At 35.5% G+C, this 26,053-nt stretch overlaps 1 protein-coding gene across 1 annotated transcript in view; it reads left to right on the top strand.

The window, feature by feature from the left end:
- diaph3 (diaphanous-related formin 3) overlaps positions 1-26,053 on the top strand; it is a 491,335-nt gene that overhangs the window by 296,373 nt on the left and 168,909 nt on the right. The window contains exons 27-28 of the mRNA XM_073825458.1: positions 13,408-13,503; positions 16,444-16,506. Coding sequence (XP_073681559.1) covers positions 13,408-13,503; positions 16,444-16,506 — 159 coding nt within the window. The remainder of the gene's footprint in view (positions 1-13,407; positions 13,504-16,443; positions 16,507-26,053) is intronic.

Below are 26,053 nucleotides of genomic sequence, written 5' to 3'. Positions count from 1 at the left end.
TTTCTCAGTTGGTAGAGCTATCTAGTGCAAAGGTAAAGCTGATACAAACTCAGATTTACATTAAAGGATTAGTTCACTTTAAGAATAAAAAAAATCTGATCATTTACTCACCATGTCATCCAAGATGTTCTTTCTTTCTTCAGTCGAAAAAAATGAAGGTTTTGGAGGAAAACCCAGGATTTTTCTCGTAAAGTGGACTTTAATGGGAATTAATAAGTTGAAGGTCCAAATTGCAAATTTCAATGCTGCTTCAAAGGGCTCTACATGATCCCAGTCAAGGAATAATGGTCTTAGTTAAAATTAACCACACATGCTCATTTTTGTACTCATGTAATCATGTTGGATGTGGTTAGTTCTGTCTGTGTATTCAAGTTCAAAAAGATAGGGTAAGGCAAAACAAACTCATTTATAAACACTGGGTCAGTAGTACTTGATTTAGTCTTAGTCATAGACTTTTGTCTAAAATGCCATTTAGTTTTAGTCATCTGAATTGTTTTTGGTTTAGTCCGGTTTTAGTCGACTAAATATCACAAGATTTTAGTTGACAAAGTCGAATAGGTTTATTTACAGTGTAATGCATTAAGTATTTCTCTAAAATTACCAAACTCATTGTATAGGTTTGATATTAAGGTTTTATCATGATAGACACAGATTTAACTGCTGTGACATGCAACATGCCTTTATATTAAAATGAAATGAAACCACTTCTCATGAAGAAACAAGAACATGGCAGTCTTTTCAATGAAATGCCAATGGTTGTATATATAGGCTAATTATGATTTTTTTTTAATAACAACCACATTCTTTATTCTTGCATTCTTTATTGATTAACATCAATGCAACAGACCAAATCAACTAAATTAGGCTGCAATCCCTTTAAAACCAAATGCATGGATGCAGCGTACCAATACATGTTCGATATTCTCCAAACTTTTTACGCTAAGACGTAACCAAGTGTGTTTACGTGAATACTCATTGAAATGGACAATTCAACATCATTTTGTGTGTATTTCTCCATTCGTGAGACACGAAAGAGTTCTCAGGTGCTGTGTAAGAGAAGCTGCTTCAGTATATGTGCTTAGAAAACTAGACCGAATTGAGTTCTCCTTTGCGTCATCAAAGTTATCCATATGTATGCTCTTCTCTTACTCCTACACTCTTAAAAATAAAGGTGCTTCACGATGCCATAGAAGAACCTTTTTTGTTTAAATGGTTCCATAAAGAACCTTTAACATCTGAAGAACCTTTCTGTTTCACAAAAGGTTCTTTGTGTCGAAAGAAGGTTCTTCAGATTATAAAAAGTAAGAAAGAGATGTTTCTTTAAAGAACCTTTGACTGAATGGTTGTTGTTCTATGGAATCACTGTGAAGAACCTTTTAAAGCACCTTTATTTTTACGAGTGTAGTTATTTAATTTTTTTTACATTTTTTTTTTAACATATGAGACGTGCAACAAATGTATGCCAGTTTATGTCCTTCCAATCAATAAGCTGTTACAGTTCAAATGTACGCATCTTGGTCCTTAATATCCACTATATGGAGAAAAATCCTGGAATGTTTTTCTCAAAAACCTTAATTTCTTTTTTTGAATGTAGAATGAAAGACGTGAGCAATTCGGATCTCTGCAAAAAATGCTTTTCTTACTTAGGTTTTTTGTCTTTTTTTCCAGCCAAAATATCTAAAAATTCTTAAAGGTGCCATAGAATGCATTGAGAGAATATTTTAAATTGTTCTCTGATATCTTCATAGAAGGTATATGGCATAGGAAAGGGCAAAAAATCTCCAGAAATGGTTTTACAGGTCCATTTACAACCCTAGGATTTGTCCCTAGAATGAAATGCTCTGTTTTTGCCTTATTTGGAAGCTTCATGAATATTAATGAGCTCTGCTCTGATTGGCTGTTTCACAGAGCTGTTGAACTCTATAGCTCGCACATGGATAAAAATATATATTTAATTACGGAGCTCTAGCCGCTTTTAATATGCGGTTTGTTTAATCTGCCGTTTTGAATCGCCGACATTTTAGTCTCATTACTGTGATCCATGTGCTCTGTGTAAAGTTACAATGCAGAGGGAGTGCTTCTTACCACACAAGTTGAACAGCTCGTCAGTGATTCTCCAGATCTGTAAATCATTCGCCATCATCAGCGCAGTTATTTCTCCATCATTCACCATCATCAGCGCAGTCATCTCTCTGTTTATGTGGTAAGTGAAATCCTATGTATTGCAATGTAACAGGCTAGCGCTAGCATTAAGCCAACCATGTCCCTTCAGTGGCTTGCCTTGTTTTACTGATGTGCTGACGTTAGTGATGATTGGGCGATGCAAATGTTGGAGGCGTAACTATTAACGATCCCAGGAAAGTTTCGTAACAGTCGGTGTTATGTTGGAATTGACCTATTTTTCGGTTGTCTTTTGCAAATACTAGATTTATATAAGAAGGAGGAAACGATGGTGTTTGAGACTGGTATGTCATGTCCATGTACTGAACTGTTATTATTTAACTATGCCAAGGTAAATTCAGTTTTCCATTCTATGGCACCTTTAAATTAAGAAGAATTTTCTAGACAATTAAAAATTATTTTCTTGTTTTTAGAAAAAAAAACAAGTTAAAATTAAGTAAGTTTTTGCTTAAAACAAGCAAAATAAATTGCCAATGGGGTAAGCAAAAAAATCCCATTTCAAATGGAAAACAAGATTATTTTTCTTACCCTGTTGGCAGATTATGCACTTACTTGTTTACTCGTCCAGAAAATCCTTATTGATTTAAGAATTTTTAGATATTTTGGCTGGAAACAAGACAAAAAAATCTAAGTAAGAAAAGCAATTTTGCAGTGATGATATAGGAGTGTAGGAATAACAGCACCTTTGTGGGTTCCTATCAGGTCTGGTATTGATGTTGCTGCCCAGTTCTTCAATAAAAACTTATTTGCAAAGGCTTCATTACATTAGTCAGATGCTTTTATCCAAAGTGATCTCAATGTATTCATGTTATCATTTTGTGTGTTCTTTGAAAATCAAATCTAGGGCTCTAGGTTCACAAATCATGAGTTTCTATAATAGATTGAACCTTCTAGCCCTCAGATTACCTCCTGCTGAACTTATGCATGAGATCCAACAATATTCCCTTTATCTTTCACTGACGTTTCGTCCTTTCTTCAAGAATAGTAAAAATATTTGACCTTTATGCTCCAGAAAAGGTTTGATAATCAGAATATGCACCTGACAAATCAGATTAGCAGGTGGCATTTTGTCAAAGCCATGGTAGACAGACGGCTGCGCAAATGTGCTCTTTGTATCTGTTCAGGAAAATATGATGTGAAAGATGAGAACAAGAAAAGAGGGTTGATGAAAGATTATAGGGGAGGTAATTGCTGTCTTCATTATTTGTCATCTCTCTTTCACCCTCTTCAGACAAACACGAGAGAGAACGGACGTGAACTGTGAGCGCCTCTGCATACGTCAGAAATGATTCTGATGTTCTGTCATTATAGCTCATCCCATGCAGGCACCTGTCCAGCTCCTTGACACACATTTGTTTGATCTCAGATCAGCGAATATCATATGTTCCTGTGATCTATATGGAACATCATCAATTTGAGCAGGGCTGAGGCGTAGCTTCTTCTTTAAGGCCATTTCACACCACGCCGGCAAAATGTGTGCGTTGCTGTTTGTCTGCGTCTGCTGGTCCGCTGTGAATTGGCCTTTAAAAGACCTTCTATGCCCATAATAGCACGTGTTCATAAATTGTGATTGTGTAGCGATTAAGAGCAAATGCATTTAAAGGCCTTTCACTTTACTAGCAGCAGGGCTTCGACAGAAGCGTACTGCTTTGACCTCCATAAGAAAAGCATCACAGATGGCGTCACGGAAGGCCAGTTTCATAGGTTGAAACCATATCAGGACGTTCTGTCATCAAAAATTACATTTTCATTATATCAATACAGTGCTGTTCAAAAGTTAAGTTTTCTGTTTAAAAGTGGGATCCGTAAGATTTTTAATGTTTTTTTTTTAATTTTTTTTAAGAAGTTCCTTCAAGCTCATCAAGGGTGCATTTATTTGATCAAAAATACAAAAAAAAAAAAAAAAAATTGGTGAAATATTATTGCAATTTAAAATAACTGTTTTCTATTTTAATATACTTTAAAATATAAATTATTCCTGTGAAGCAAAGCTGAATTGTCAGCGTCATTATTTAGGTCTTCGGTGTCACATGATCTTTCACAAAACAGTTTTGCTGCTTAACATTTTTGGGATCTGTGATACTTTTTTAAGGACTCTTTGATAAATAAAAAAGTAAAAAAGAATGGTGCTTATTCAAAATAAAAATTTTGTGCAATATACACTACTATTCAGATGTTTGGGTCAGTCATTATTTCTTTCTTTTCTTTCTTTTTTTTTTTTTTTTTCAAAAAATTAACACTTTAAGGTTGTGTTAAATTGATAAAAAAAAGTTATAGTAAAGACTTATATTGATAGATAAGAATTCTATTTTGAGTAACTGCTGTTCTCTCTTTTTATTCACCAAAGACTCAAAGAAAAATGTATCACAGGTTCCAAAAAAGTAAATTACATCTTACAGTATATTGTATATTGTATATTACAGTATATTGTATACAGTATAAGTACAGTATATTGCCAAAAGTATTGGGACACCCTTTCTAATGAAAAGGTTTGACTAGTTTAGTGTTTTTAATGTTTAAGCATGTAATAATATTCTAGGGAATTGTGCGCTTCTAATTTTATAGCAACAGTTTGGAAAGGACCATTTGTATTCTAACATGTCAATGCCTTTGTGTATAAGGCAAGATTTATAAAGAAATGATTTCTTCAGTCATTGTGAAAGAACTAGATTGGTCTGCATTAAGCCAAGTCTTAAGCCCAGCTGAACTCCTCTGGTGTGACTTTAAATGCAGACCTTGAGCCAAAATCTCATTGCCAAACATCAATGACTTATACATGCACTATGGACAACCAAAACACAGTTTAAATGCAGCTTCAAATAGCTCTAAACGATCAGTATAAGTATTGGGACACCCCGTTCTTTAGAACAGAAAAAGACACTTCCAAAACTGTGGTAACAAAGATGGAAACATAATTTGTTTTTAAAAATTGTATTTCTATCTCTATTGCACCAGTTTTGGAAGTGTCTAAAATGACTGTACCCATATGTTCAAGTTATTGGTGTTTGGTGATGAGTTTTTAGCTCAAGGTCTGCATTTAAAGTCACACCAGAGGTGTTCAGCTGGGATTAGGACTTTGCTTTATGCAGACCAGTCAAGTTCTTCCACACTGACTGAATCAATCATTTCTATTTGAACCTTGCTGTATACACAGAGGCATTGTCATGTTAGAATAGAAAAGGGTTGTGTCCAAACTGTTCCTATAAAATAAAAAGCACACAATTCACTAGACTATTGTTATATGCTTAAAGATTAAAATTTGTACTCATGGAAATTGGAACATATGAACATATAGAGTATGTTAAATTAGGAAACCAATATTAGAAATTGCAATAATATTTCACAGTGTTCCCTTTTTCTGTATTTTTGATGAGCATAACAGCCTTGATGTGCATAACAGAACACAATCTTACTGATCCTGAACTTTTGAATGGCAGTGAATATAGAGAAAGAATTTATAATAGGTAGTGTTTTGTCTTTTATTAAAAATCTCCAATGGAAACATGCTTAAATGTTTTCAAAAATATTTATTGTTCATTTATCTAATTAGTTTTGAATTGATTTCTGTAACATGTAGATGTATAGGGTTGTATTTGAGGAACGATCGCTCTCTCTCTGTCTTTCTTTCTCCAGTTTGAGTGCTTCTATTCACTCTCTCTTGTATTTATGAAAGAGGGAGAGCGAGAAGAGAGGCAACAGCAATCAAGCCAAACGTCTTTTCCGTTCCTGGCTAAATCACACCATATCCTTCCCTCTCACACCTCCTCTCTCTTCTTCACTCAGCTCTTTATTAAAGCCACCCTCCATCCCTCTCTCCTCCATCAGAGTCCCAGCAGGCTACCTCCTATCACTTATCACTCTTTCGGGTTCGCTCTCTCTTTCTCCATTTCCCTTAAATCACACCCTCGTCGTCCGTCCGTACGTCTAGCCATCCCTCCTGCAAACCGACTACCTGGTCCTATCTTGTGAAAAAAAGACGACAGGAAAACTGCATGCTAATGTCATTCATCCTAGTCAATATTCACTCTCATTTTCTTGCCTCCTCAGAAAGAAGTAAATATTCTAAGCATGACCCTTACTTGTAAATTGTGTTGGTTCAAGGCTGTATGTAATTAGTCAGGTCTGATTGAACAGTAGGTGTGCATGTGGGTGTAGCGAAGAGTCTCTTACACACACACACACACACACACATGATGCACAAATGCAGTCGGACATTCATCTGCTTTTCCATGATTACATCTCTTTCCTCAAGCCCCCACTCAATAGCATGTTAGTAGTCATTATTTCTCCCCTCTCAGCCTTAAGTATTCCTCTCTTGTTTTCTTTCGGCTCTCTTATCGACTGTCTTTTCTGTAGTACAGAGTTACCTGCTGGTCGTGCACCTTTATGTCTTTTCACACCTGTCCGTTAGCGGCTTTCTGTCCGTCCGTCTATCTGAGAGCTCTGGTTTCTGAAGCATTGCCGTGACAGCTGCAGCAGCCCAGGGTCCTGTGGGTGAAGAGTATGGTGTTGGAACACTGAGATAAGTGATTGACATTCACGCCTCATTTTCTCGTGGTCAGGTTCAGTTCCAGCCATTCGCTCTTGGCCTGTTGCTTGGCAGTAAAAAAAATAAAATAAAAAATAACCCGTTCGCTCAGCACTCACTCACACACTGCCCGCTGTCAGCGGAGAGGTGGAGGGCGACGGAGTTTGTGGTTTTGCATGTATGTGTTGTCCTGTGTTCATGCATATGTGATTTTTGACTTTTCCCTTCCTCCAAAAACAAATTATGATGGCAGTCATGCAGGTTGTTGAGGAGAGGTGTGCATGTACTATGGGGGAAAAATATGGGCAAAATATGTTTTTTGGCTGATTTTGAATTATCAGTAGTGTTTATATTGGATATATGTAGCCCTGGACCACAAAACCAGTCGTAAGTAACATGGGTATATTTGTAACAATAGCTAACAATACAATTGTATGGGTCAAAATTATCAAATTTTCTTTTATGCCAAAAATCATTAGGATATTAAGTAAAAATTGTGTTCCATGAAGATATTTCGTAAATTTTCCATCATAAATATATCAAAACTGAATTTGATTAGTAGTATGCATTGCTAAGAACTTAATTCGGACAACTTTAAAGGCGATTTTTAGCACCCTCAGATTCCAGATTTTAAAATGGTTGTATCTCCTATCCTATCCTAACAGGGTCACATATATTAGTGAGTGATGTATATTTAATTGCAGATGCAATGCAATCACATGCAATGCACCAATTTTTACAATTGAATTTCCTTTGCCATCATTTAACACTCACATAAAGTTAATCTTTATTTAAATTTGCAGTTTGTAATATTGACAGCTCAAAATATTGTTTCACCCGCACCCTCAGACTTGATGCTCACGTGGGTTGCCAGATTAAGGCGACGAGGCTTATACACTCTTAAGTTGTAGAGCTGATTTATCCGCATTGTATTATTGCTTTGGTCATAAAATGTTGTAAGATGTTTCAGATCGTCTGAAACACAGTCTCGTCATTGTCTCGTTTTAGTCATGAGAAAAAAAACTTGTCAACGGACATTTTTCATCATAGTTTTTATTAACAAAAATAACACTACTAATAACACCCTAAGAACCATCAATGAGACCATAGAGCCACAATGGGGAGTTTTGCAAAAGCAAACAGTGTAACAAATCTAAGCACTAAAACTCTAAAAATAATTTCAAATGATTTTACCATGCCACTATGTAATGCTGTTTATATAAATATTCAGTACCTGGGTTGTAAAAACTCTTCGGTTACAGTGAGTACGTTTACATGGACAACAATATTCCGATTTTAACGCGATTAAGTCAATACTCTGATTAAGAAGCAACCATGTAAACTGATATTTTTGATTAATTTAATCCGACTAAAGTCATAATCTGAGTAAACACAAATCGAATTAAGACAGGTGGAGTATTCCTATTTTAGTCGCATTATGGAATACATGTACACACCTTAATCAGACTATTCCCCTTGTGTAGGACTTTTCACCACATTTTGTGACAGGATACACACTAATGCTGCGTTCCAGGCAGGTTTTTGAGCTCGTAAATCACGTGTTCAAACCACGACTCAGGACTTTGTAGCGTTCCAGGCAAGTCACGCCAAGCATTTATTATTTTTATAGTATTAATAATTTGATTGCAACGTTATATTGTCCTAAACTCTATTTTTCCACCGTGTGCCACTAAAAACCGCACCCCTAGAGGCTTTATTGTTGTTTCTCGGGCTATGTCACGTCAGAACTCGGAACTGGGAGTACGTCGTCGATCTAGTACGAGTTCACGGGTGGGAATTCACGGGTTTGAGTGCCGTTCCAGTGCACTTTCACGGGTAGAAGTTTGGAAAAACACGGGTAACGGGTTGTCTGGACTGGAACGCGGCATAACGCTCTCAGTTGGTCGCGCTTTGGTTTCATTTTTATTTATTTATTTTTTGCTACAACATGGGCTTAATCAATGCTCATTGCTGATAAATAGCCTAGTTTGTTATCATAATTTTTAGTTTTATGGAAACGTTTTTAACATTCAACCCCCTTTTTCATTAGTATTATTTGTAAGTATTTATTTTAATTTTGTGAACGGGATTTCCGCTATTGGAATGTCTTAGGATGCTTTTTACTTTTACTTTCGAATTCATGATCTTGGTTTTGCTTGCATATATAAGGCTACACCTATCAATTTTAAGATTAAAACAAATTCTTAAAAGATGGATTTGTTATTTTTAATTAAACAGCATAACAAAAATAAATTAAAACTAGCTTATATAGCATTTATTAACAAAAACTAATAAGACGAGGCATGTACTCCATCACATGCTGTTATATGTCGACTAAACAATTTATTACAGGGCGCGCAAACACTGAGCAATCAAAATAATTAATAAAAAAAATAATAAAAGAAAGCCTCCAAAGCGTAATGTGAGGTAAACGGCAAAGATAACAGGGTTTTCAAAATGAAAACAAACAAAAAAAGTAAAACTAAACTGGCTTTCGGTAACTGTGCTTGCGTGTGTTTTTTTTTCTCCTAAAAACTGACTGGCTCTGAAACGCTCGCTGTATGGATCAGACGCTTTGGAGCAGCACAGCACGCACTCGCACAAATGCGACCACGGCAAATTTGAACTAAAAAATGTTGCGTATGTCCAGAGCCACTTCAAGCTTTTGTAAAATTAAAACCCAAACATCCAAAAGTCTATAACGAAGATGAACTGATAGCGTCGCGTGTGGACGTAATGATGTGTGTCATTAATCGATCTATGCACTATAACATGTAAAACGGGAACATGAAAGGAATATTCTAAAAGCAACTCATGTAAACAGCTTAATCATATTATTGTCTTATTCAGAATAAGGTCATTAATTAGATTACTGGTGTCCATGTAAACGTAGTCACAGATGAAGTACAATTGCTCTAATGAGGACACGATTGCTTTATAATTGGTCTCTACCTGTGAATCATTAAAATCACTTGCACATATTCTTAATCAAAAACTCCCACAGTTATAGGAACATTATTCAGCCTGTGAATTAAATTATACAGGTGAAAAAAATGACTAAAGAGCAAATGTAAAACAAATGCATAAATTGTCAAAAGAGTACATAACAATTGAAAATAATACAAGTGTATGGTTGTCTCAGTGGGCGGAAGCTATATCAAACCACCCAAGCACTGTCTAGACAAGGTTGTTCCACAACATTTTCTGCACAAACAAGCAGGAGACCTATGATGGAAGCTACAGAGAGGCAAACAAACACTTTGAAGGGGCTACAGAGTTCTGGAGCTGAAGGTGCACCAGACAACATATCAAGAGCCTTGGACAACACTGGCCGATACAGGAGTGTGACACAAAAGAGGGCAGTGTTCAAAAAGAACCATGTCACAGCACTTCTGGAGTTTGCCAAAAGGCTTGACATTGTTGCACATGGGGGAAAGGCGGGAATGCGGAAAAGATTTTAGAAGCATTTCTAGCTTCAAAGTGACAAATTTAGCATTGGCCAACAATATGTTGTTAAAACCGTAGAAAGAGTGGATGATGCAAAATGCAGGGAAATTGTGCAAAATTATGTGTTTCGGTCTGCCAAAAAGTCTTTCAACAAACAGTTTTTTTTAACAAAACAACAGTTCCAGATGCAAGACCAGATGAATGCTCAAAAGCATAAAATGTCCCATAATGGCCTTGAAAATTGAGAATAGATGGAACTGTTTGACAGTTCAGGTGTTTCAGGTGTCATCTTACTAAATTTAACAGCCTGGAGCAAATCTGCCTGGAAGAATGGATCAAATGATGCCAGAATCGCAGTGAAGCCAATATGTACTGTTTTAGTTTTAGTCCTTTAAAATTTTCGGAATTTGTTTTAAGTTTATTTTAGAAATATAATTGCTTACATTTTAGCGAGGCACAGTATTTCCAGCACTGTGGGAGGGAGGTGATAAGTGGGTTGGTCTATCATACACACACTTTATCACAGACTCACACTCTTTATGTCTAATTGAAGCTTGGCTAGTAAAGGTCAACAGTTCTGGGCTTTCTCTTCGCTGATAGTTTTCATTGTTGTTCGGCAGCCTCTTCTGAACTACTGACAACACTCTGTACAAAAGAGCTATACCTTCTCTTCAGTTCTCCACTATTCACTTTCTCTCTCTCACTTTCGCACTCACTCTCTCTCTTTCTCCATCCCTCTCTTACTCAGACAATAGTTGCTGATTGAAAATGGCCTCACTATATTATATGGGTGTATGACTGAGTCAGCCTGGCTTTTTACAGAGAGCAGCGCACCCGTGACAATGGCACAGTTCCTAAGACGCTTCAGACAGTGCCTTTTTTAAAGCCCTATAATTGTGTGTTTGAGTTTGTTTTATATTTTAGGTAAATGCTGAATTATAGATAGAATAGAGGAAGATTTGTTCTATTGTGTGAATGTTGCAAAAAAGGAAGCTTTCTCTTACTTTCAACTGCTTTTGTTTCATATGTCCTGTATTTGGTATGTACAGATTTTTTTAATATAATGCTGTAAATTATTATTTAATAATATAATTTATTTTTTTATAATAATATATAATATATACAGTTGAAGTCAAAAGTTTACATACACCGTGCAGAATCTACCAAAATGAGAGGGATCTCTGAAAACTGCCCACTGTTCTTCAGAAAAATCCTTCAGGTCCCACAGATTCTTTGGTTTTTCAGTATTATTGTGTATTTGAACTCTTTCCAAAAATGACTGTATTTTGATATCCATCTTTTCACACTGAGGACAACTGAGGGATTCAGTTGCAACTATTACAGAAGGTTCAAACACTCACTGATTCTCCAGAAGGGAAAAAACTATGCATTAAGAGCCAGGGGTGTAAACTTTTGAACAGAATAAGGATGTGTACATTTTTCTTATTTTCCCTAAATATCATTCTATTTTTCATTTAGTGCTGCCCTTCAGAAGCTACAGAAGATACTTACATGTTCCCCAGAAGACAAATAAGTTACATTTACCCTGATTTTCAAACTCAAAAAGTTTTCACCCCTTATCTTGTTCCTTCTGAAACAAAAGTGAGCGTTTGAACCTTCTGTAATAATTGCAAGCCCCTCAGTTGTCCTGAGTGTGAAAAGATGGGAATGTAAAGGGTTTAAATAAACAAAAATGCTGAAAAAAAAAATTTGTGGGAAAGTTTTGGATCAGTAAGATTTTTTTTTTTTTTTTTTTTTTTAAGAAGTCTCTTATGCCCATCAAAGTTGCATTTATTTGATCAAAAATACAGGGGAAAAATGAAAATATTAATCCAGTTTAAAATAACCATTTTTATCTCAATATACTTTAAAATTTAATTTAACTTAATAAAACTGAAAAAGAACAGAATTTATTCAAAATAGAAATCTATTCTAACAATATCAGTCTTATTACTATAACTTTTCATCAGTTTAACACATCTTTGCTGAATAAAAATATTAATTTCTTTGAAACGAAGAAAGAATAAAAAAATGTAGTGACCCCAAACTTTAAACGGTACTGTATATTGTTCTATTTTTATTTATTAGTTTTATCAATCAAAGAATCCCCAAAAAAGTATCATAGTTTCCCAAATACATTAGGAAGGACAACTGATTCAACATTGATAATAAATCGGCATATTAGGATGATTTCTGAAGGATCATGTAATATAATAATTCAGCTTTGCCTCACAGAAATAAATTGTATTTTAAAGTGTATTAAAATAGAAAATCACTATTTTAAATTGCAATAATGTTTCATAATATTACATTTTTTTTTCTGGATTTTTGATCAAATAAATGCAGTCTTGACAAGCAGAAAAGACTTTAAAAAAATCTTACTGAACCTAAACTTTGAAACGACAGTGTATATATTCTAGACTGTAGACTAGCATGCAACTAACTTTCATGAAATAATATCATGTCAGTCAGGTTATGCGGTAAACAGTTCTGGTTTAATTCAGAATCAGCCCCGGATGATAGGTGTCACAACCTATCGGTGGAAAAGTGGGCACTTCTGCAGCGTTAGCACACACGCTCACATGCTTTTTGATTTGTTTTGTGTTGTGTTGCGTGTGTGCACTTGCTGTGTCAGTGTAAAGATTAATATTTGGAGGTTATAGTGTCAAGGCCCGTAATGCTTACCCACGCTCACAGGTTCAACACACAACAGACGTCCTCTCATACAAGCCTTTTTCTCCAAACCTGCTGAAAAGCACACTTTCCTGCCAACCTGATTTATTCTCTGTCACTGCATGTGTGTGTGTAAAGTTTTGTGTAAGCAGCAATGCGAGCCCACACGTGATGTGTTTGTGACCGTGAGCGGTGTGCCTACTGTGGGTCCCACAGGCCTCCGTGTGTCTCTAGAGTCCCTCTCTGTGAAAGCCTGTGGCCTGAGGTTAACTGCCTGCACCACTCAGCTGTTTTTACGACCGGCCCTCCAAACGCTACAAAACACCCGTGGATTTGTGTAGAGGTGGAGAGGAGATGTATAGAGGAGTTTAAGAGCCTGTCTGCCTCTCAAATTGTCCGAATCGGTGCTGTGATATACTGTCCACAGAAGGCCGCTTCAGTGTGTGTTTTTTTTTTTGTTGTTGTTTTTTCCTTACATTCCTGCAGAGACCCTTAAGGTCGGTTTAAGTGACGCTATGAGCCTGGAATGACCCTCCGCATCCTAATGTTTTTCTCTTCTTTCTTCCTCTCTCCTGTAGAGAACGATGAGACCGGTGTGATGGATTGTCTGCTGGAGGCGCTGCAGTCTGGAGCTGCTTTCAGAGACCGCAGGAAAAGAGCACCCAGGCCTCGAGGTGAGTCTCCTCACACTCTTACATTCACATCTGTTGAATCTCTTTCTCTCTTTTTTTCAATTTATGGCATCATTCAAATACAGTATAAGCTTCTAATTGACTGTTGTTCCAGACAGCCTGTTTTTCAAATCTTTGGTTGGTTGAGTAGCTGTGCTATAAGCACTACAATGTACAGTCAGTCGATCATCATCACAAAATAAACCCCTTTACAGCAGTATCTCGGCAAAGAGTGGAAGGATAACTGTGTATTTTTCCTTATATATAGTAGCAGCCTAAAGCACCCAGTGGTTGAGAGTCTCTTTCTTCAGCGCAGTGAGGGGTGAGATAAGCTAGAGTGTGTCTTCTGTGCTCTTCATGTTATGTGTCCTATCCAGCAGAGAGGCTCAGGTTTGTTGACAACAGACCGCTACAGACAGATGATGGGTGGCGTATGTTAGGACGGCCGTACCATAAACTCAAAGTTTTCTTTTCAAAAGTCTGGGTTCTTTTTATGTTTTTGAAAGTCTCTTATGCCTACCAAGGATGCATGTATTTGGTCAAAAATACAGTAATAACTGTACAATTCTGCAATAATATTACAATTTAAAATAATGGTTTTCCATTTCAATACAGTTGAAGTCAAAAATTTACATACACCTTGCAGAATCTGCAAAATGTTAATTATTTTACCAAAGTAAGAGGGATTATACAAATGCATATTATTTTTTCTTAGTACTAGTTAGTTCTTAGTCACATAAAGGATGTTTACATATAATCTACAAGAGAAAATAATAGTTGAATTGATAAAAATGACTGTTCAAAAGTTTACTTACACTTTATTCTTAATACTGTGTTGTTACCTGAATTATCCACAGCTATTTTTTTTTTTTTTTTTTTTTTTGTTATTTATAGTTGTTCATGAGTTCCTTGTTTGTCCTGAACAGTTAAACTGCCTGCTGTTTTTCATAAAAATTCTTTAGGTTTGTTTTTTTTTTTCTGATTTTTTTTTTTGTGTGTATTTAAATCCTTTCCAACAATGACTGTATGATTTACAATCCATCTTTTCACACTTAGGACAACTGAGGGACTCATATGCAACTATTACAGAAGGTTGAAACGCTCACTGATGCTTCAGAAGAAAAAAAAAAAACGATGCATTAAGGGCCAGGCAGTAAAAGCTTTTTGAATTTGAAGATAAATAGGGTAAATTTCACTTATTTTGTCTACTGGGAAACATGGGCAGTACTAAAATGTACACATTTTCATTCCTTTCAAAAGTTTTTACCCCCTGACTTTTCAGGGTGTTTCAGCCTTCAACAACTATCACCAAAAAAAACAAACAAACAAAAAAACAGCTGTGGATCATTCAGGTAACAACACAGTATTAAGAATCAAATGTATGTAAACTTTTGAACAGGGTCATTTTTATAAATTCAACTATTATTTTCTCTTGTGGAGTACATGTAAAAATATTTTATGTTAAATGTCTTATTCAGGCCAGTACTAAATTAAATATAAGATGCATTTTGTACGGTCCCTCTTATTTTGGGAAACATTTTGCAGATTCTGCAAGGTGTATGTAAACTTTTGACTTCAACTGTATGTTTTAAAGTGTACAATTTTGTGGTAAAGCTGAATTTTGAACATCATTACTCCAGTCTTCATTGTTACATGGTCCTTTAGAAATTATTCTAATACGCTGATTTTGTGCTAAAGTACGATTTATTATTATTAGTGTTGAAAACATAGTTTAGTGGAAACCATGATTAACTTTTTTCAGGATTCTTTAATGAATAGAAAGTTCAAAAACAGCATTTATTTAAAATAGAAGTGTTTTGTAACATTAAAGTCTCTTGAGACATTTAATGCATCCTTGCTGAATAAAAATATTAATTTCTTTTTACAAAAAAGTAAAAAAGTTTGAAAACACTTTTGAACAGAATTATGTATGTACTGTATATCTTATATCTTCAACCCAGCAGATTCTTTAGGATTAAACCATTAGTCTGTTGTTCTGTAAGTGCCCAATTTACAGTCTATAGCTCCTGTTAAAAACCTTTTTCTATAGAAATCAGTACAGAATCAGCCCCCTACTATCAGGACACTTTCCTAGCATTACAGGAACCAGTGGAGTATAATGCAGCTGACCACCTTCAATAGAAATCAGGAGAGTCCAACAAACTGACCAGTCGAATCAGAAAGACCTGTTAAACGCTTCAAGAAATCTGAACATTTTTCTTTTTAAAGGGGACCCCGGATGGCCATTTTCCACAAGTTGGTATGATGCATGATTTAGGGTGAAATGTCATGAAATGTCTTCAACTTTGGTTAAAATTCCTCAATGGTCACGTAAAACAGCCACCCTTTTTACCTTTTCAAAAACAGCTCTGTTCACAGTGAGCCGTTTCAGTGCAAGACTCTTTAAATGATAATGAGCTGCTCTCACCCCACCCCTCCCTTTTGTTTTGTTTTTTGTGTATTTGGTGGCACAATACCATCAGAAACAAAACTAATCATTTGTGTCCTCAGTGGCTCTGATGTTGGAAGAACATTAAGGCTCTTATGTTCACTTTTACATTCAAATACAAAACACCTGCGTTGCTTACGAAACTTATTGTAGCTGCTCGAGCATGGAGAAAATGGCGAACAGCGTACAACTGGCTGAGGGCAGAAATATGGTAATACGGGTCACTGTGTTAGTACTGGTGGGTGGGTCTTGAGCAGTATGACGCCATATAGCTCAGAAAATCTAAATAGCTTGATAATTAAGACACTTTAGGTTTTTTGGGCATTAAAAAAGAGTGGTTGTGTCCACATTTATATGCAAACACCATGTAAAAAGGAATTTTGCATCCAATGTCTCCTTTAAAGAATGTCATGTCTTTCCTTACGCAAGTAAAAATCTAATATCTGGAGACCAAAGGTGTGTTCATGTCTTGTCCCGTGTCCTAATTTCCACAGATCAACCAACACAAGTGCTCAATCCGAGTCCACAAAGACCTGTTCTGAAAGACTGCAACCACGGTAAAATCAAGAGTTAAAAAAAGGGAGAGGAATAGCTTTTCTCTCCACTCTTTGCTTTCCTTTTTTATTCTCTCTTTGCTAATAACTGCATTATTGCTGCTCACTAACCCTGATCTACCAACCCTGTGTCCTGAATGTCTTTTCTATTTAGGTTAATGTCTGTGTTGCCCTGTCTCAATCATGTGTCACTCTTTATATTGATTTTTTCGCTTTCGTATACACACACTAATGGTCAATAGTAGGTCCAGGTCAGGCCAATTACTTATTTGAATGGCTCATAACAGTCTCTCAAGGCCTCTCCTATCAAAAGGGAACCGATTCTTAAGCTGTTGGTCTTAAACACGACAGGTGTTATAATGTGATACGAGTTCAGTAAAAGCTCGAAACTGCTTCTAGCTGCAGATATTCCTTTTCGAAACAATGTTGTTGGTGGTACTCAGCTAGCTGTGTATCAGTCTTGCCTTAAGAGGCAAACAATGATTTAACTGGCTGATACTTTATGAGCTGCCTACAAACAAACATAGTGCATCATGGTAAAATAGTGTTAATCACCTAAGTGATTACATTAGCTGCTTCCGGTCAGTGTTGTTTTCGTCAACGATGACGATGACGAAATCATTTCGTTGACGCCACTTTTTTTCATGACAATAATGAGACGATGAGATAAAAATGGCTCGTTGATGACTAAAATATGACGAGACGTGTGTGTTTTCGTTGACGAGACGAGAATAGACGAAAATGTTAGTGGGTGGTCCGTCAGACGTTTAAAATGCATAACATTTCTGCTTATTGTGCATGCCAATTAAAACCGAAAAAGTATCTGCCGCTATGGCAAGCCGTTTTAGCATTAAATACTCTTTGCCATACTATGGCAAGCCGTTTTAGCATTCTATCTTGTTTGGTTACGCTCAACACGTCACATTGTTGTCACTCAGACAGACAGACGATTAACCATGATGGCGGCAGTTTGCACACAGGGTGGTCGCAAACGGTGAGAGGACCTATGGGTGTATTTCAAATATATGTCTTTTATGTCTAAAACCATTCCTTCATTATTGTAATTATTGGTGAAAATAGTCGATCCGGAAGCTCACATTGTGTTGAACTATAGATCTGCTATATTCACAACTTATAAATGACACTACCAAACAGCAAAATACTTACTGACCTACATTAATTTGTTAAAAGTCTTTTTCCCCTTTTTTTTGACTAAAACTAGACTAAAACCTTTTTGACTTTTCGTCGACTAAAATTGGACTAAAACTATCACATTTAGAAGTGACTAAAATTTGACTAAAACTAATAAGCATTTTAGTCCAAAAGACTAAGACTAAATCTAAGATGGTTGTCAAAAACAACACTGCTTCCGGTGTAAATGACTTCTGATTCTTATAGGATATTTTCATTAGAAAATGGCTATTATGGCTATTAGATTTCTGGGCACTGATATTAAAGTTTTTTTTCTTAGAATTTCTTTTTTTTATTATTATTTTAAATGTAAATGCACAGAATATAATGAGTACTGGCTGCTGCAGCACCATCACCTTTGCCTTGTTGGTGGAAAAGGGGTAAGAACAAATTATTCTTACAGAATACCATATATGAGTGTCTAATTTTCCTCTAATGTCCTCTTTATTGCATGAATCAGTGTTTTCTATCTGCTTGCACGTACATTGTGTTCTTGTCTTATTTCAGTCAAGCGTGCTGCTTACAGCACACAGCTCATGTCTGGTTGTGATTGGACAGTTGATGTGAGTGTCAGAGTCAGCAGGGTTATAATCAATGTCATGCGCTCGCTTTAGCTGCCGTTACCGCCAGGTGTTAATGTGTCATCCAGAAACTCGCTGTGAGCCAAGAGTGCCACATTTTTCAGCAAAACTGAACGCCCAGAAATAGTGGGAACATTTTTTGCTGAAAAGGCTTTTCCAGTATTGTCTGTTGACATGGCCATTTTGCTTTGTGTTTTTTTTTTTTCATGCTTTCTCGAAAAGTTAGAAAATTGCAACATGTTGCGCTCTGTTGAGCCGTTCCTTTTGACATGACAAGCGTTAATGTAACAATACAGTTTTTCTGTAATGAATGGGATCAGCGTTCATCAGCTGATGTGTATTGGGAGTCCGAAAAGCACATCTGTACATGTTTTCATGTTTCAGTACTCTTAAAAATAAAGGGTCCAAAAGGGGGTTTTCACAGCAGTGCCACAGAAGAACCATTCTGAGTTTGCTTTCAGCAAAATTCTTAAAGGAATTTTAACCTCTTTCAACTAGAAACAACATTTTGTGCAATGATGAAATGGAAAGGTTCTATGGATGTTAAAGGTTCTCTATGAAGAACCTTTTGTGCCTATTCTACCTCTTAGACTTCTCAAGATCGTCAGGTTGCCAGTGTTACATACAGTAGTGATCGTTCTAACAGGGTTTGTACAAGGTGCTGAAAGTGCTTGAAGTACTTGACTAAAATGTAGGGCTTGGAAAGCCTTTGAAAGTAGCAGTATTTCTACATAAAAAATGCTCAAATTATTGAAAGATAGTGTATTGATGTAATAAGTGTTACATTTTTTCTATAAGCAAAATGACACAAAATTCACAAAAAAAAAAAAAAAAATATATATATATATATATATATATATTAGGGCTGGGAAACGATTAATCGCATCCAAAATAAAAGTTTATGATTGCATACTGTATGTGTGTGTACTGTGTGTATATATAATGTATGTATAAATACACACACAAACATGTATATTAAAGAAAACTGAAAATAAAAATTTAATTAAAATAAATAAAATATTTATAATTCTATATATAATCTAAATTAAATACAAATATAACTATCCACACATATAAGTATTTTTTAAAGGCTTTACATGTATGTGTGTGTATTTATATATACATAATAAATATACACAGTAAACACACATTTAGTATGTTAACATAAACTTTTATTTTGGATGCGATTAATCGCGATTAATCGTGTCCCAGCCCTAATATATATATATATATATATATATATATATATATATATATATATATGCCATTCTACAGAATTGGTGCAAACCACTGTCCCACAACCCAAAAACACACTGAGGTAAATGTGAGCTAGGTTCAAAAGTATCTAAAATTGTCACTACCGAAACAGTCACTACCGAAACATTTGGTGGAGTTTCAGTAGTGACAAAAGGGAACACATAATCCTCATATTTGGAGAAGATAAACCAAATTTTAGTACAGATATGCAATTTAGTTTTAGTATGTGAGTTAAAATTCTGAAATGTGATGTGGTTGCTACCAAAGCATTACCGTCACTAATGAAAATGCGCTGTCACTACCGAACATGGGATGTTTTGTCAAAAATAAAGTATACTGAATTATCAACAAAGATTTTATGATACATTTGTGTATTGAAACTATGAATCCTTAACTTTAAAATCAGTATGATCAACTTTTTAGCTTTTACAAAGAATAATTGAATTCAAACTACAATAAATCTCATAAATTACACTTGAAATATTGTTAAAAAAATGTAATTGTTATGGATTTACCTCTAGAACTTTTTTAATAAAATAGCAAAAATATATATTTACAATTTAGATGTAAGCAAAATCTTAAAAGGTCAATATAACCCTTCTAATAAAATTATTATTACTGTGTTTCGGTAGTGACAAATTTGGGGAGAGGACAAATATTCCAAAACTTTCAGAAAATACAAAATGAGAATTAACTGCACAGTTACAAGAAATGTGTACCTAGGATATTATACAATTTGCAAACATACACATTTTTTTGGAAAAATCGTTTTCAACTCTTTCCAATTCTGTAGAATCGCCCAAATAATTAATAAAACATTTTTGCCCTTTATTCCAGTTATTCTTGTCTTTATTCTCAGAAGACGGTCAAAGAAAACATTTGCGGTCTCTTGCAGGAGCGAATATTGGTATTTATATCTGAAGTTGAGTTATGTGCACGACTACACAAAACGACGTTGTGCAGCGCCTAGGCGCGTTCCCGTCGGAAGTGCAGTGATGGCGCCACTTTTTCGCGCTAAACTTCACCCATGTGGACGCGTTAAAACCGGTTGAAGAGTTAAATGTGGAAACACCTGCTTAATGAGGCTATACATAACACAAAACCAAAGTTAATATGGATATTATATCGTTTGTATTTTATTTACGACGTCCTTAATGCAGTTGACGTTTAGTTATCTCAGCTGCAGGTGTAAAACGGCAGTTTGGCTTGTATACAGGAAACTATGACAGATTGTGACTGAAAAATTACTGACATAAATTATTTTGAGTATTTAGAAGTATTATTATTTTTAAGTATTATTATAAGTATTATATTATTATCAAGTCTGCTACTTTACCTTGAGGTGAAATTGGCACCGTTTTGTTTCAATTCAGGTTATAATAAATTCTCTCAGTCTTTCACCATCTTTTATTACCTATAATCTATGGGCTGAATAGCATAGAATGTTCTGTACCCTGCTCCATTGTGTGATTTAATCATTTTTTCTACCACTGAATGGATCTCTGAAAGTAATAACACACATTTTTAGCTTATTTACAACAATAAAAAAGGCAGAGAAAGAAAAAAGTATTGTGCTTCGCAAGCATACACATTTTCTGAGTTATTGCAGTGTTTTGTATTTTGTATATTTGTGACCCTGGACCACAAAACCAGTCTTAAGTAGCACAGGTATATTTGTAGCAATAACCAAAGATACATACAGGTCAGAATTATCAAATTTTATTTTATGCCAAAAATCATTAGGATATTAAGTAAAGATTTTCAAATAGTTGTAACTCTGCCAAATATTGTCCTATCCTAACAAACCATACATCAATGGTAAGCATATTCAGCTGTAGGATGATGTACAAATCTTAATTTAAAAAAATTTATGACTGGTTTTGTGGTCCAGGGTCACATTTGTGTAACAAAATCTCTTATTTCCATAGTTTGACATTTCTCCTTTTGTGTTCCACTGAAGAAAGTCATACAGGGTTTTGGACAACATGAAGGTGAGTAAATGAAAGAATTTTCCCTTTTGAGTGAATGTTTTTTTTAAGGGGAGACACTGCACTTTTTTATGCATCTGTCAAGTTTGAGATGGGCTTTTTGGTTTTTCGTAAAGTGAAAAGAAAATATCTAAAATACAGTGTTAAGTGTTTCTTTTATAGGACTTTATCTATTTGTCAATAGATTTTAATTACAATACATATTTTTAAAGGCCATTTTCTCAAAATGAGTTTTTTCTTCTACACTGAGCCATAAATCTCAATTTCAGTAGCACTTACACACCTTTTTATTCCTGTCTATAGGTTTTTACTGAGGGATTTGTTCATATATACTTTGCTTGATTTTATACATTTCATTCACCCCAAAATTGTGAAAAATATAGTGTTTTATGTCTGTTCTAAGTTTTTTTTTCTGAATTTTGGTGTGACAAAATGATTCCAGCTGTAAAAACATTTGACTCTAATATGTCAAAAAAAAATAAACAAAAATTTTGAATCTAATTTCATCCAGTGTTTAGATTTTTGTACCAGAAATGTATGCAAATTAGGGCATATTTTATTATATAATGCCTCATTTGCATATTTGAACCTAACATTTTAGAAAACTTGTAATACAAAAAATGTTTGCAATGTAATCAATCAACTGGGTAAGTAAGGTGATAACTATTAGTTAATTTTATTACCCTATTCACCTGCCGTGTCTCACTTTAATTTATAGTCAAATTTGATATGTTGTTGTAGGTTAAATATGTAAATCCTTGGAGCAGTGCTGTGAGTGTTTATTTAAAATGTAAGTTTCATATCTACACACTACACACAGCACCCTTGGTTTGTCTGTTCAGCCTCTTGTCTTGATGAATTCTTTCTCTCACACACATCAATCAGCAGCCCCAACTATCACGTCTCAATCTCAGACAGACCGCGCTCTGGAACCTGATCAATCAGTCCCCCTCTGTGGGCACCGTGAGCCCGCGACAAGACAAGGTCTCGGCTGTCCCTCGAGGTTCCTGTCTGAAACCTGTCACACATAAATAATGACAGGAACATCATTAGAGGCCTTATTTATAAGGACCCTACTGGATAAATCCTCTTTATCGTGCTCTCTTTTTATCCTCCATTAAACTTTATGCACAAGCCCCCATGGAGGAGAACGAAATACTGAGGTTCGCTCAAGTGAAGGAGGGAGACTATAGACTGAAGGTGGTTAAAGAGCAGTGCTTTGGCCTAAGGCCCAAAACATACTCAATGCAAGCCTGTGAACGCAATCGTATCTCGTCAGCTCCATTTCATGCGTTGTTGCGTTCTGAACTGTCAGACTGGAATTTATAACGCTACCCAAATGCGTACAACGTTCTCAGCGTTGCTGCAAGGGCCAATATAACGGACATTAACGTAAACAGTTTCCTTCTGCAGCCAGTTTTTTTTATTTTGCTGGTCAGTTACTGACATGGCAAAGCGAAGTTGGAAAAAAATCTTGCTGGGGAAGTTAGTTGAAGTTGATATGTTTATATCTAGCTGACAGAAATAACAACATCAATTTTGATTTCACAGACATTTTAAGTAACTCCATCGCAAATGTGTTTGCATAGTCGCAAAGCAATTATGTGTGCTTGAAATATGCGTCAGGCTTTAGTCATAAACACTAAAATTGCATCCACAGAAAATCCAGTCCCTAAATTTATCTGCAGGTCCATTTGCATATTCATATTCATATGCATATTCATATTTTTCCATTTCATATTCATAGCAGCGTACTTACTCTAATGGAGGTTAATGTAATCCAGAGAGGCACTTAAAGGCGTATCTCATGACTGAGTCCGCTAGTCCTTCACACTCCAGAATCGCAGTCTGCGCTGATGTTATCTCTAATAATTGTATTGTTCTCGCTACGCTTATTATCACGTTAATAATATTTGGCCAGTCTTCAAGGGGCATTCAGATACACTTCTTACTGTGGTTAATCTAATTCTGTGTTTGCCACAACAAAACCTGGTCCTGGGGCAAATGATTCAATTATTAAATAAATGTATTATGTGCATGAGAGATTAGCACAATGGCTTTTGAAGCTTGGGCGACTGTTTACAACCAGCTAGATTTTAGAGCAGTATGATTTCATTTTTAGCTTCAACTTTTACATCAGCTTCTTTCCATCAACAACATTCCATCATTGAAACTAAATGGTGACATGAAAGCTGCTTTTAGCAATGACTGATTCAACATGATATGAGTTAATTATTTGGATTTATCAGTTGCAGTTATCTCTCCACTATTTAATAAATTAATGCCAAGACTAGAAAAATAACACTCCTGTTCTCAGAGGTAAAGACGCAGATAAAAAGCTGAAAATAACTGCCAAAGGGAAACGACAGTCAGTTTTAATTTTTCAGTTTGTTATTTGATGAATTTTAACCTCTTAAACTCAATTACCGTGTTGACCGCTTCTCTGATGCTATTAACGCAATTATTATCCACAGTCTAAACTTAGAGCTGAAGATTTTATGAAGGAAAAATAATATTATTCAGAAATAGGATTTTTTTTTCTCTTAGAGAGAAACAAACCTATTAAAAACGCCTCCTTAAAGGTTAAATTTGTAATTTCCACACTGTCGAAAGAAATTGCAGAACTAATAATTGTTTTCCATTGACATGGTTTTACACTTCTCTAGGAAATCTTAGTAAAGTTCTTTGTATTGTATATGTATAGAATCACAATTCATTTTTTTCACGTTTTGTTATGTTGCGGCCTTATGTTAAACTTTTTTTAATTACTTTTTTCCACATCAATCTACATTCCATGCACTATAATGACAAAACAAAAACATAAACTTCATAAATGTACTAAAAATAAAAAAACTGAAATAAGTACATTGCATAAGTATTCATACCCTTAACTCAGTACTTTACCGCCAAACCACCTTTATAGCCTCAAGTCTTTTTGGGAATGATGCAATAAGATTTGCACATTAATATTTGGCAATTATCTTCCTTTCTTCACCTCACCTCTTCACCTCTAAAACTCTGTCAGCTTGGATGGGGTCTGGCAGATGGTTTAAGGTTTCTCCAGAAATGTTTGATTGGGTTCAAGCCCAGGCTCTGGCTGGGCCACTCAAGGACATTCACAAAGTTGTCTATAAGCCACTCTTGCTGTGTGCTTAGGTTCATTGCCCTATTAGAAAGTGAACTTTTTGCCCAGTTTGAGGTTCTGAATGCTCTGGATTGGGTTCTCATTAAGGCTATCTCAATATTTTGTTGTATTGAGCTTTTCTTCTACTCTGACAGTCCCTGCCACTGAAAAACATAAGGCTAAGGCATGAGGCTCACAGTCCGAGAATCCTTTAGGTGCTTTTTTTTGTTGTTGCAAATTTCAAGTGTGTTTTCATGTGTCTTCACTGAGGAGAGGAATTCTTGCCACCCCACCATAAAGCCCAGATCGGTGAAATGTTGCAGTGATGTTTGTTCTTTCCATCTACATATATGATCATGGAGCTCAACTAGAGTGACAATCAGGTTTTTAGTCACCACTTTTTTTTTGGCCAGGAGGCCAACTCTAGTAAGAGTCTTGGTTGTTTCAAATCTTTTCCATTAAGGGTAAAGGAGACTACACGCTTCTGTGAACCTTCAGTGCAGCAGAATTTTTTTCTGAACACTTTCCCAGATATGTGGCTTGATGCAATCCTGTCTCTGAGCTCTACAAGATTTTTTTTCACCTCAGGGCTTGGTTTTTGGTCTGATATGCATTGTCAGCTGTTAAACCTTTTATTAAGACGTGTGCCTTTCCAAATCATACCCATTCAATTGAAATTGCCACAGGTTAACTTCACTCGGAGTGTAGTAACATCTACAAGCAATATGAATGCTCCTGAGCTAAATTTCAACTGTCCCAGATATAGTATGAATACTTATGCTATGGAATCTTTTAAGTTTTTTATTTTTAAACAATTTGCATAGATGTTAAAAACCTGCTTTTTTGCTATGCCATTATGGTGTATTTAATGTAGACTGACGTGAAAAAAAAGCAATTTAAAGCAGTTTAACATAAGGCAGCAACGGAACAAAATGTGAAAAATGAAGGGGTATGAATACTTTCGCAAAGCACTGTATATGAACACAGTCAAGGGCCATCAGTATGCAGTTAAAGTTATTACTCCATGCACTGACCTTACCCTCAAACACAGGACTCTCAGATCTGTCTTAATATCCCAGAGCAGTGAAATATGTCCACATATACATTTCAATTATTCTGAATTAGACTGGAACCTTTCATTAATGTTTAAATTCAGTGCAATGAGAAGTACTGTGAAAATTGAGATGAAATTGTGTTAGCATTGAACCTTGGTATTTAGACACAGAAGTAGATGATTCTGTAAAGATAGGGTGATTAGAACTGTGGTTTAATACTAAAGTTAATTTGCGTATGCTCATGCAACCTTAGTAAATCGATGCACTTGACCTTTTTATTTTAAGTAAATTAGTTTTAAGCTGGCAAAGTGTATGCAAGATGGCAGCAGGTCGAAATTCATTTAGCAGATGCAT

Source organism: Garra rufa, chromosome 20 (genome assembly GCF_049309525.1).
Source record: "Garra rufa chromosome 20, GarRuf1.0, whole genome shotgun sequence".
In the NCBI taxonomy this organism is placed as follows: Eukaryota; Metazoa; Chordata; class Actinopteri; order Cypriniformes; family Cyprinidae; genus Garra; species Garra rufa.
This window is presented reverse-complemented; position numbering and strand designations above follow the sequence as displayed.